We start from the raw sequence: 13024 nt of genomic DNA, 5'->3' as shown, positions 1-13024 counted from the left end.
GGCCAGAGCTTTTCCTGGACTCAAGTCCTAGGTCCAAATGATGACTTACACCACTATTACACGCTGAGGAGATCGTAAAATTTATTGTATTTTTTATGGTCTTTGGTAGGCTTTAGACTGTAATTTATTGGGAGAGTGGATCAAGGGATTCAAATTGGGTATGTTATCTCTTCACATTCCTTAAAAATGAGTTTTTCTTTGACAGAAAATTAAACACCATTTAAAGTGGAACCAAATCAAATAGCGTGATTGGAACCCAAGGAGTTAGACAGATGAGGTCTAGTTGGAAGGAGAAACACAAAATTCATGGCTAGATCCTCCTCAAAGTCCTGTTCATCTCCTTTATTGAATTCCTTAATTTTCTCAGATCCCTGTGGGTATTTACAGTGTGGCAACTTTGATATCAAGGAATGAAATAGCAAATCAAAGTAAATCCTCACTTTTAGGGAGAAACATTTATATAAGTTAAATATCTTAAAATCAATTCTTTGGACAATAGACATAGTGTTAGAATGGTTAAATTCTGAAATTTTACAAATAAAGCAAATATACTACTCTGAAAATAATCTTTTTCTGCTCTGTTTTTTTTCCTAGCTGCAGATAATGGTCGGGGTGAATTCTGTAACTGCCTTTCCCTCTAATTGCGTGATTAAAAAGATGATCTCACAGTTCTTGGCCCTGATTAGCAGACATATGTCCCTAGCTGTATTTTATAGTTCAGACCTCATCACAATGAATTTTCCCTCCTCGTAAAGGGTAACTTTTCTGGAGGGAAAAAAATGTAATCAATCATGAAATTATGATACACTTGCTGTTGCTATAGTTACAGCTGAGTATTTTCAAATCATAGAAATTTTTTGCTTACAGTCCTCAGATCTTAAAGAAGGAAATTTATCCATTTAATAATGTGTGCCTCAGAAATTCACTTTTGTGAGTTCTCTTTCAATTTGTGCATTTAAAGAGAGAGTAATATGTCCTGGCTTCCAGTGTATAAGTTTGTCTACTCTCAGTGAATAAGTATCTTTACAAGAATTATTGAGGATTCTTCCTTGTAATGAGTTTTCATTTTCCCATTGTAAACTATTTTCCATTGTATGGCTTGAGCACTTATTCAGATGTTTGGGAAAAAAAGGACCTGAAAAGCACCTGCTAGCAGTTCTTGGGGATTTTATGCCTTAAGATTTCGTTGGAAAAGAGGCTAAAGTAATGGTGATTTAACAATGCAGAAAATGCAATCATCCCCAGAAGAGAGATTTTATTATACTTCAGTGCAACTATAGTAGATGCATTTAGGACAAATGTTGGGTGATTCAGGATCTGGTGATTTTGTTTTGAATTGAAAGGCATAGGTGATGAGGAGTGGCAAATATGGGTGGCATACTCAGCTTCTGTCCTTCCTCAAAACCAGCAGCCGCCTGAACTACGTTGTGTACTCATCACAGTTAGTCAATTTTCATCGTTTCTCTCCTCCCTGCTAATATTCCCAGTTATTCTCAAAACCAGTGATTTCATACCATCTGACCACAGTCATGTTCAGAGCCAGCCAGAAGGTGTGGGTGGTTCTTGTTTCTTCAACTCTTCCCTTTATAATAGCGTTTAATAAAGATGGCCTGATCATCTAGTGCCTGTGCTCGCTCCTATGGATATGATAAGCTGAATTAAAGTAAGCCATTTGTTCTTTATTTTTTACTTAGAGTTTCACAGAAGTGTAATTGACAAATAAAAATATAAGCTTTTTAAAGTCTATTTCATTGTGATTTGATGTAGGTATACATTGTGAAAGGATTCCCTGCCCTCTATCTAGTTAGTTAACACACCCATCACCTCACATATTTATCTGTTGTTGAAAACATTTATGTTCTACTCTCTTAGCAAGTTTTAATTATATAATACAATGTTATCCACTGTAGTACCCACATTTTACATTAGATCCTCAGAACTTATTTATTTATGGATGAAAGTCTGTACCCTTTTACCAGACTCTTCCTATTTCTCCCACCTGCCCCCCACCCCAACCCTGGCAACCACGTTTTTACTCTCTGTTTCTATGAACTTGATTTTTTTCTTTTTTACACACCACATATATCAAGTGGTGTTTGTCTTTCTCTGCCTGGCTTATTTCATTTAGCATAATGTCTTCAAGATTTATCCATGTTGTCACAAATGGCAGGATTTTCTTCCTTTACATGACCAAATAATAGTCCATTATATATTCACATATACTGCATCTTCCTTATCTACTCATCTGTAATGGACTCATAGGTTCTTTCCATATCTTGGTTATTATGAATAATGCAGTGAATTTTGAGGTTCAGAATTCTCTTTGAATTCCTAATTTCATCTTCTTCAAGATTATACTCAGTAGTGGGACTGCTGAATCATATGAAAGTTCTATTTTAGTTTTTTGAGAAACTTTCATAACTGCTTTCCATACTGGCTGTACCAATTTTCATTCCCACTAACAGTGCAAAAGGGTTCTCTTTCCTCCACATCCTTACCAATGCTTGTTATCCCTTGTCTTTTTTTTTTTTTTTTTTTTTTTTTTATTTTTTTTTTTTTTAAATTTTATTTTATTTTTAAACTTTACATAACTGTATTAGATTTGCCAAATATCAAAATGAATCCGCCTGTTATCAGGTGTGACATGATTATCTCAGTGTGGTTTTGATTTCCTTTTCCAGGATGATTAGTGATGTTGAACACCTTTACATAATATACCTGTTGACCATTTGTATGTCTTTGGAGAAATGTCTATCCAATTCCTCTGCCCATTTCCTAATTGGATTGCTTGCTTTTTACTATTAAGTTCTTTAGATATTTTGGATATTAACCCTTTCTCAGATACATGATCAGATACATGATTTGTCCCATCTCATAGATTGCCTTTTCACTTTGTTGATGGTTTAAGGTAAGGTATTCAAATGGTAAAAATTGTTATCTGTATTTGTATGTCAAGTGCAGCATCCTGATAAATATTCCACAGGAGTTACATGAAATGGGCATTTAGACATCAGCAGCAGTCCATTGGAGACATCTTCACCTCCTCTGTCTGTGGATGAACTTAGCCCTATGCCTGCCAACTTAGTCACTGGAATTAACTATAGTAAACATGCATTCAAAACTTTTCTGAAACATTCCCAGGTTCAAATATTTTGTCCCAGTGAAATAGCCAAGGGATTCTAATGCTTTAGGGTCTGTTGTACAGTTACCATGTGCATGCATGTGTGCTAAGTCACTTCAGTCATGTCTGTCTCTGCGACCCTGTGGACTGTTGTTGCCCGCACGGTGAGCAGGCAGGTTCTTTACCACTAGTGCCACCTGGGACGAGCTATCACAGTTCATTGTATATAAGGAAACAATACAAGAATCCTTAGATGAGCTTTTTTGTTTGCTTTTTTTTTTTTTTTTTTGGCCATGTATCTTTAAAGCTATGCTGCTTAATGGGACCCATAGATAATGGTTCTCCCTTTTAGTAGCCCAGTAGGCTCACATCTGCATTGTGTTAACAAAAGAAATGACTTCAGCATTTTCTTATCCTGTACTCGTGGCTGTCAAGATCAATGTTTTTCTGTGTTTCTGTTAACAGTAAATCTGATAATAGTGCTTCCATTTTTTAAGAACAACATAGTGTCCATGTACATTTAAAAATAAGAATAAAGAGAGAGTAGTATAATTTTAATGTGTAGAGTTCAAATGATTTTCTTGCAGTAGTATTTCCTTTGGTAGGGTGTTAAAGGTTTGTTTCTTAAACATACAAAGCAAAGATTCAGAGTTTTATTTTTGTTGTTTTTCAATCAGTTTTATGTTATACAAGCTGTTAAACTCTGCCTAATACTGAAATCAAATTTCAAGTTATTGAAATTTCAGAGAAAAGAAGGCTTCTCAGGTGGCTCAGTGGTAAAGAATCCACCTGCCAATGCAAGAGATACATAAGAGATGTGGGTTTGATCCCTGGGTGGGGAAGATCCCCTGGAATAGGAAATGGCAACCCACTCTAGTATTATTGCCTGGAAAATTCCATGGGCAGAGGAGCCTGGGAGACTACAGTCCATGGGGTCACAAAGAGTCAGACACAACTGAGCCACTCACACAGAGGAAAGAATTTCTTGTTTTTATACCTGGTTATTTCTGAATTAAGATTTAGTCTTTGCACTGATTACCTTTTTTATTATAAGTAGGCCTTTGCCAAAAATGTATCACCCTCCCATTTCATAATACATTAACATGTAATAGTCAATCACCTGAAAATGAAACTGGTCACAGTGTAGTAGATGGTTCTTGCTAACTGATGCCAGTGCTCATTCAAATAGTTTTGGTGATTTTTTTAACTTTCCCTGCTTTGTCTTTCAGCACTCCAGTGTATCAGAGTATCCTTCAGCTGATGGGTACACGGCATTCAATAACATTTATGGAAGAGGGCCCCATTCGGACCAAGGGGAGGCTGCTGTTGCTTTTAAGCCAACTCCTCTTCGCCATGTAGATAGGTAACTTTTCATTAGCCTCATTTGGAGAGCTGTAGATGATTATCTCTGGTTTGACACAGATAGAGGTGCCAGTGTCTGCATTGTTCACTACTTCTTTAAACTTTCCATCTAGTAATTATCTGTTAAAGTTTCAGATGTTCCTTTGTGGAGCTGGCTTTGGTGAGCAAGGTCTCCAATCTATAATTCTAACAGCGCAAATGCCATTGGATGACTTTCCATGTTTTAAAAGATGCTTCTGACAGAATCTGTGAATTAAGAATTGTTTTGAAACTCTCTAGTGTGTACCAGATGGTCTCTAAGGATCTTTCCAGCTCTGTAACTTTTAAAAGAAATAATTTCTATCTTTGTCTCTCCCAGCAAAAACAAACAAACCTTCCTTTAGATAGAAGTATTTAAACTAAATATAAACTGAATATTTAAATAGAATCAATGCCTTATTCACCACTTTACCATTTCATTCTGTATTTCATTTTTACTTTTCAGTTTCATACTTCATTTATTTTCCCATATTTACTCTCTCAAAAAATTCAGTGTAGGAAAAAATGGAGAATTAAGATGGGAAAGAAACAAATTGCATTGAAATAGGTTCACTCTTTAAATCTTATTTCCAAGGTAAACTGTATGTGAGGTTTATATGGAGACAACCCATGTACATAAGAGAAGGGAAAAGGTGAAATATTGATAACAAAGGTGTAGGAGAATGATCATTCAGATGAAGTGTGGTAGAGAGCTGGCCGCAGTACTTTCCTATCTCAAAGCATCTCTTACTATGACTGTTAGACACCCTTAATATTTCAGTATATGTTTTTCCTTAGTAGAATCTAGACAAGGTGGGGTTTTTTTTTTGTTTTTTTTGTTTTTTTTTTTGCCAGGAGTGATAACAGAGGTAATACTTGAGTAAAATGATGTGGAAATTAAACAGTTATTATTCTAAGGGCACTAGTAACATATTAAATTGAGTACAAAGAAAAGTCAGCAATGAGTAATACATTTTGAAAATGTCAACATATGAAAGAAGTTTTAATTATAGATTCAATTTTTAGTAGATACAGGTGAAAATCAGTTTTGCAGTTTAAAAATTATTTCATTGAAATTCTTCTTAAGTAACTTGTTCCTCGTCCTAATATTATCCTTTTCCTTTTTTCTTTCCCCTGTCTTAGCTGTGATTATTCTAGAAATTATTTCAGATTAGTGAAGGAAATTCCATTAGTGAAGGGATATTCAAGTATAGAGACCTTAAAACTGTCAATATTTAGCCAGAGAAAGAATTTTTTAAAGGAGTAAATTGAATATCTCAGTTATCTTCGGGGGTCCAGTCTCTCAGCTGGGCTTATTATTAACAGAAGCTGAATAGTTAATAGACACCTGGATCTTTGATGTTGCTAAGAAAATTTGTCATCATTCTTGCAAAAACTGAAAGTTTTCTGGTCTGAAATGTAATGCAGAGATTTGGAGTTTGTTTTTTATAATTATTATTAAACTCTTACTACATGCCAGAAATGCAGTAAATACCATATGAAGTATATTCACTCTTCAGTGAAATTATAGTGCCTTTTAGGGAAAGCACTTTTTGAATTCAGAGCCCTCACCTTTGAGGGATTATAGTTTGCTGCTATTCAAAAGCAATTTGTGGCTTTTTTTAGAAGTCTCATATCATTACCTTCTCTGTCTGCTCTATATCAGGTGTGTATTTCTATATGCAGACTCTCTATCAGGTGTGTATCTATTACTTCAAATCAGAAAGAGACCATACATTTTGATACATGCTAGATCTCTTAAGAAGCATTGGTACATCTAAAAAATTGCAAAGTGTGATTTTCAGATTGATGACTATGGTCAGTGTCTTACCCGTGTTTAATCTATAGAGAGCAAGAAACTATAAACCATGAAGATTTGTAGATTCTAAAGCACTTTGTAAGTGCATGCTGGCAGTTACTTCTAAGACGTACAAAATAGCAAAGACTGTCCTGCAGGCCCCACTGTGACTCGGTATTACAGACGATCTAGGTGGGCAACAAGCTGAATGGCCACTTCACAGGGAAAGAAAGACCAAGCATCTTTAGTTCCTTCCTGCTTTTTCTCTTACAGAAATATATGAGGAAACGTGGGAATGTAAATAGAGGAGAAGATTAGGGAGTAAAATTAATTTTAAAATAAAGTTTTTATTTCATTATTGCAATGAAAATATTAGTATATTGTTGATATGTCTCATTTTATTATATAAAAGCATTTTAAAATTACCTTGTTAAATCTGCTAAATATCATTTAATGATTAAAGGAAGTGTTTGGTTTTTAAAGAAAGTTTCCTTTTAAAAAAATATACATGTTCTTGATAGTTGGGGAGTTTGGGATGGACATGTACGCACTGCTATATTTAAAACAGATAACCAACAATAACCTACTGTATAGCACATGGAACTCGGCTGGATGCTATGTGGCAGCCTGGATAGGAGGGGAGTTTAGGGAAAATGGATACATGTACATTTATGTCTTGAGTCCCTTTGCTGTTCACCTAAAACTATATATAACGTTGTTTTTGTTTTTACATAACATTGTTGATTGGCTGTACCCCAATACAAAATAAAGTTTTTTTAAAATATACCTATTCTTACTCTTATAATGTTTATAGTAAATTAATTAACAAATTAAGAAGTTTTATTTGTCTTGAACTTAATCCATACCTTCCTTTGCAATGTAGATAACGAGACAAAGGTTTCCTAAAAATTAACACTTAGTCATAATGTTTTCATAGATATTTGGTTAATGAATTGAAGTCATTGCTTGAATCAGTGAAATCAACATATAATTTAAATTACCACAATTGGAAATTATCATCAGTCTCTTTTAATTTTATGACACATGGTAACATTGATCATTATCCTGGCCCTTTCATGGTAGAAATGTTGGTTTACAAAACAATATCCAATATTTTGGATATTGGATTTAATGGACAAAGAATTCAAAGATTTGCATTCTAGATTTGGCTTTGCACTAACTAGCTTTGTGATTTTGCATTATTTATTTTTACCCTGGCCATAGTTTGTTCATTTTAATGGTAAAATCGCCAAAGTTTCTTTTAGTTCTCATATTCTATAAGGTATAATAAAATAACTACTATCTAAATAACTTGTCCAAATGGTTTCTGGTAGAAATTGGCTTGCCTTAGCATTTTACTTCTGTTTTTCTTAGGAAAAGCTAGTGGGGTGATCATGTTTTTTCTTTCTTCTTGTAGAAATTATGATCTACAACCCAAGAAATATGCCAAGTCCAAGTATGACTTTGTGGCAAGAAACAACAGTGAGCTCTCTGTTCAAAAGGATGATATCTTAGAGGTAATAGAATTTTACCTTTTTATACTCTTAATAAAGTCAACTTGTTTTCCTTTTCCAGTGTATATCTAAACCTTCCTCAAATGCTGAGGTCAAGAAATTATTCTTCGGTATATTTTACCTTTCCAAGGATACAGCATATTATAGATACCTGTGTCTGTTTAGGAAGGGGTATCTGATGTGTTTGTTTTGTGGGGAATGTGGTTGGATTTCTTGGCTTACTTTGCCCTCTTCCTTCTTCTGGCCTTTATTTTTTCTGGCATTAAGGCTGATTATCACTTCAGATGTAGATGTACCATAATTTTTGTTTTTGTTTCAATTGGAATATAATTGCTTTGCAATGTTGTGTTAGTTTCTGCTGTACAACAAAGTGAATCAGCTATATGTGTGTGTGTGTGTGTGTGTGTGTGTATATATATATATATATATATATATTTATCTCCTCCCTTTTGAGCCTACCTCCTACCGCCCCATCCCACCCCTCTAGGTCATCGTAGAGCACCAAGCTGAACTCCCAGTGTACTGTAATCTGTACACTGTATCTGTAATACACTGGTCGTCTGTTTCACACATGGTAGTGTGTATGTGTCAGTGCTGCTCTCTCAATTTGTCCTACCCTCCCCTTCCACGCTGTGTCCACGTGCCCATTCTCTACATCTGCGTCTCCATTCCTGCCCTGCAAATAAGTTCATTAGTGTCATCCTTCTAGATTCCATATTTATGCATTACTATATGATATTTTTTCTCTTTCTGACTTATTTCACTGTTTGACAGACTCTTAAGTTCATCTGCATCATTAGAAATGACCCAGTTTCATTCCTTCTTATGGCCAAGTAATATTCTGTTGTATATATGTACCACACATTCTTTATCCATTCATCTCTCAGTGGACATTTAGGTTGCTTCTGTATCCTGGCTATTGTTAATGGTGCTGCAATGAACACTGGGGTGCATGTATCCTTTTGAATTATGGTTTTCTCAGGGTATATGCCCAGGAGTGGGACACCATCTTAATTTAATAAGAGAAAACATTTCCTCCTTCCTGTTTTAGTATGCTTGCACAAATATACCCAGCAGTGAGTGTGTTAATGGTTTAGGGAATAATCCACCATGACCAAAATCCCTTTCTTTAGTTATAACTGAGACGTCATTTTTTTTAATATATAATGTGGCCAGGTCATAATAGTTATTGTAAAAAAAAGTTTTTAAATATATTTCCTGTCTGTTCTAACAGTGGAAACAATAGACCTTTTCCAAGTGACTCATCTTAAACACTTCTGATACCACAAATAGTTAAAGATTTTTGGGAAGTAATATGGACCTGGGGTGGAATGGTACCATAACTGTTCTGTATTAGTCATTATAATTCTTAGTGTCATTCCTGAGAATCATTTAACCCACGTATGTTGGGGTTGAGTCAGTGTATTAGAAGTGAAACCATTTGCTTGGTCTAAGAATAAAGATTGAACTTCCTTTATAGATTAGTTTGGTACAGAAATGACATCTTTATTTTCTTGCATGATGACAGATCCTTGATGATAGGAAGCAATGGTGGAAAGTTCGAAATGCAAGTGGAGACTCTGGATTTGTGCCAAATAACATTTTGGATATCGTGAGACCCCCAGAATCTGGATTAGGGCGTGCTGATCCACCTTACACGCATACCATACAGGTAATTACGATTTTTGAGCAAAAATTTAACTTTTTCAAATTTTTAGATTCATTGCCCCTCAACAGAACTTAAACACTTTTTATGTACTAGTCATTTTGAGACTTCATTGATTGTATAATTTATACCTTTGTTTCCCTAGGTAGCTGAGACAGTGGCTAGGGACATAAGGAAGAATTGTACATATATTTTCTGACTTACCTCTTCAGGCAATTGCTGAAGATCCTTATCTCAGTGACTGTTTCTCTGAATACTGTTATTCTACCATATAATATTTTTGACATTTGGAGAAATATTGGGTTGCCCAAAAGGTTCATTCGGGTTTTTCCTTAAGATGTTACAGAAAAACTCGAGCAAACTTTTTGGCTGACCCAGTAGTGTTTCTGCCTCTTCACTCTTACCCAGAGCCCTCCTGCCCAAGGGTCCTGATGGACGATGGCACTGAGACAGTGGTTGGAGTGTCTACCAGTTCATCTTCCCCAGACTTTGCCCTCATCCTCTGAATAGACTGATTAGAGTCTGTTGCTTTCAGCTTCCCGACTATCGCATCCTAATCCCTTTTAAAAAACTGCCTTCACATGGCAGACCCTCCACCCAATTTTTAGCACCATTATCTTTCTTCACATTTGGTGATCACGTGAGACTTGGGCCAGCACCACGTGCTTTTGAATCTGTGACCTGCTGTCTAGGGTCAGACCTGTCAGCAGAGATGGAATGGATGGACTGTCCCACGCTTAGTCTTTGAACCCGTGGTAACTACCTTCCCATGGCCCCAGGAAAATTCTTCTCATTTTCAGAATTTTGGGCAAAAGGTCACATCTGACTGCATAATAATGTCACAGATTTGAGTGGAAGCTGAAACTATGTAGAATATGCAGTGAAATAGGGAAATTCCATGCCTAGGCTTAGTAAAACACAGGTTGTCCAAGCCTAGAACTGTGGTCATGTACTGTGACCATCATTCTGTAAGGGCTTCTGGCTTCACACAGCATTCAAGCTCAGTGCACGTCCCACAGTTATCTGGAGAGACATTTGACCTTACTGGAATTCCAGAATCAAGTAAACATTTAAAATAAAGAATTGACGTACAATTTATATATCTTGATAACTTAAAGTGATGGCAGTGGGAATCCTGTTTGCTGTGCTTGTGTTTGGGCTGGCCTGCTATGCTTATGTATCATGTACTTATTTTATGTTCATCATTTGTCATTAGCTCTTGATGCCAAAGAAGGAGTTTGAGTTATTCAAGGTATGGTCTACTCTGTTTCTCACGGATTTTTGAAGTGAATTTTCTAATCGAGTCTTAATACTTTTTTCTTTCCTAAGTTCTTACTTTTCTGATTTTGTGATGTGATTACCTGACCAAATATAGGCTTCTGTCTGGTTTGCAAATATCAATTCTTTGTGTTCTTTGCTATAGAGGTTTTGACTGAATGCCTTAAGCAGTGTTAGAGTGTATGCCTAAACCAGTGATGGAGTGTATACCCTTTGAGCTATAGCAACTGTTTTTTTTCTTTTTAAACTTTTTTGTTTGTCTTGGGATAGAGCTGATTAACAATGTTGTGATAGTTTCAGGTGGACAGCGAAGGGACCCAGCCATATGTATATATGTGTCCATTCTCTCCCAAGCTCCTCTCCCATCCAACCTGCCACATAACATTGAACAGAGTTCCCTGTGCTATACAGGAGGCCCTTGTTGGTTATCCATTTTGAATATAGCAGTGTGTACATGTTATAAGCACTGTTTTTAATATTTAACTCATGGTAAACAATAAGAAGCACTATTCACAAAGGATATCCTGGGTTGCTATATGTGAACAGAAGCCCAGATTTTATATATAAAGTGTTAGAAACACTTAGCCAAATGTGTTTTTATTTGTGTGCTTGGTTGCTAGGAATGGCGAACTCCCATAAAATAAGATACCTAAAACTTGCAAATACAAACGTGAATTCTAAGTATTTTTGCCCACTTGAGATTTCCTGGGGAGTGTAACCTCTCTTACCCTTTCCTGTTTACTGTTCAGTCTTGTCTTTTTCTTCAGTTCAGATTCCTGGCTTGAGCCATAAGTTGACTTTCTGTTTAAAGGTTGCTTCTGTCTAAACCTGAACCAAAACTATGAATACATATCATAGGTAGAGTACTTTCTGAGAACATAAAATCTGTTTCTCCTTCCTTGAACAGAAGCTCAGCTGATATTTTTTGTCAGCTTTGGCAAAACCAAGAAATTTTTTAAGTGCTCATGGGTTTCAGGAGTTTGCTTGGCTACTTTATGTAAATAGAAACTTGTAGGGATTGCTTGTTTGGGCTGTTTTCCTTTTAAACTTTTCAACACTATCTGACTGTCTGTTGAAATTTTCTGGATATAGCTCTGAATGTGGCGAAGTACATAGAAACGTGGATAGAAGCTGTGTGTATGTGCGTGCGCGCTTAGCTTCGAAGCACCACTTTTAAAAGGTTTAAAAAATAAAAAAATTTTTTTTAAAAATTAAAAAAAAATAAAAGCAATCTATTTTTTTTAACATCTCCTGAAAACTTTGGTCTGATCCCAGCAAAACCACCAAAATCTGGTAAAATTTTAATAAGCAAGCTTGAAAATCTTCTATCTGGCATAAATATGACTCTGAAAGAATTCCTATTCTCAAAGTATTTGTAACACACTCAGAGAAAAGCGACTAGATAGAGTAAAAAAAGAAAAACAGCCTCAGAAATATTTGCCAGTTATTTTATCTCTACAAATGTTACCAGATACTTTCAAGTATCTAAATAAAAATTATGCAGCTGTTTTCAGAATGACAATACATAAAGATGCCACCGTATTACTGGTTTCAGTAATCCTAACACCCTAATCTGATAGAACTCCACTGGATTACAAACATATCAAAAATGGATTCAGTGTCTTATTCATCTTTCATTCATTCACCCTGCAAATATTTATTGAGTGCCAGCATCTCACACCTGATGAAGAGAAGGACAGAAATCCTAGCACTGAGCAGATCCTCTATAAAAGCCTGCCGCCCAGAATCAAATCTCCAGGCCATCTCCCCTGGCTTTGCCCTTACTTTGTGTTCATGTATCAGGAGCAGTGACCCTCTTTCTGCTCAGAAGTGGCTAACACTTTTCTCTCTGTCTCATTCATCCAATGATACCAAATTTTACAGAAATTTAAAGAAACTTCTTAACGAAAACATTCTAAATCTCTGTACTGTACCACAGAAAGATGCTCAGGCTATCTGCTATGTCCGTTAAGGACCTCACAAATACTAGGATATTTAATTCCTACATCAAACTTGTGAAGTAGGCACATTTTATGTATCAGGAAATTTAAGTATGGAGAAGGAGCTTGCCCACAATTACACAGCTGTGTGAAGCCAGGATGGGGCCCTGGGACTCTAGAATCATAACCCATGCTCTGATATACTTGATTGACTTGGGAAATAATGCTTACAAAAGATTGATACCCTGTTTTGCATAGACATAGAGCGTTCACTGTGAAAGGTGAAAGTGTTCATCACTCAGTCACGTCTGACTCTTTGCAACCTCA

The 13024-nt window shown here is 35.9% G+C and overlaps 1 protein-coding gene across 4 annotated transcripts in view; it reads left to right on the top strand.

The window, feature by feature from the left end:
• EPS8 (EGFR pathway substrate 8, signaling adaptor) overlaps positions 1-13024 on the top strand; it is a 197829-nt gene that overhangs the window by 164906 nt on the left and 19899 nt on the right. For all 4 annotated transcript variants that reach the window (XM_055571097.1, XM_055571107.1, XM_055571088.1 and 1 more), the window contains 3 exons: positions 4351-4484; positions 7717-7816; positions 9342-9485. In XM_055571097.1, the coding sequence (XP_055427072.1) occupies positions 4351-4484; positions 7717-7816; positions 9342-9485 (378 nt within the window). The remainder of the gene's footprint in view (positions 1-4350; positions 4485-7716; positions 7817-9341; positions 9486-13024) is intronic.

Source organism: Bubalus kerabau, chromosome 1, assembly GCF_029407905.1.
Source record: "Bubalus kerabau isolate K-KA32 ecotype Philippines breed swamp buffalo chromosome 1, PCC_UOA_SB_1v2, whole genome shotgun sequence".
NCBI lineage: Eukaryota > Metazoa > Chordata > Mammalia > Artiodactyla > Bovidae > Bubalus > Bubalus kerabau.
This window is presented reverse-complemented; position numbering and strand designations above follow the sequence as displayed.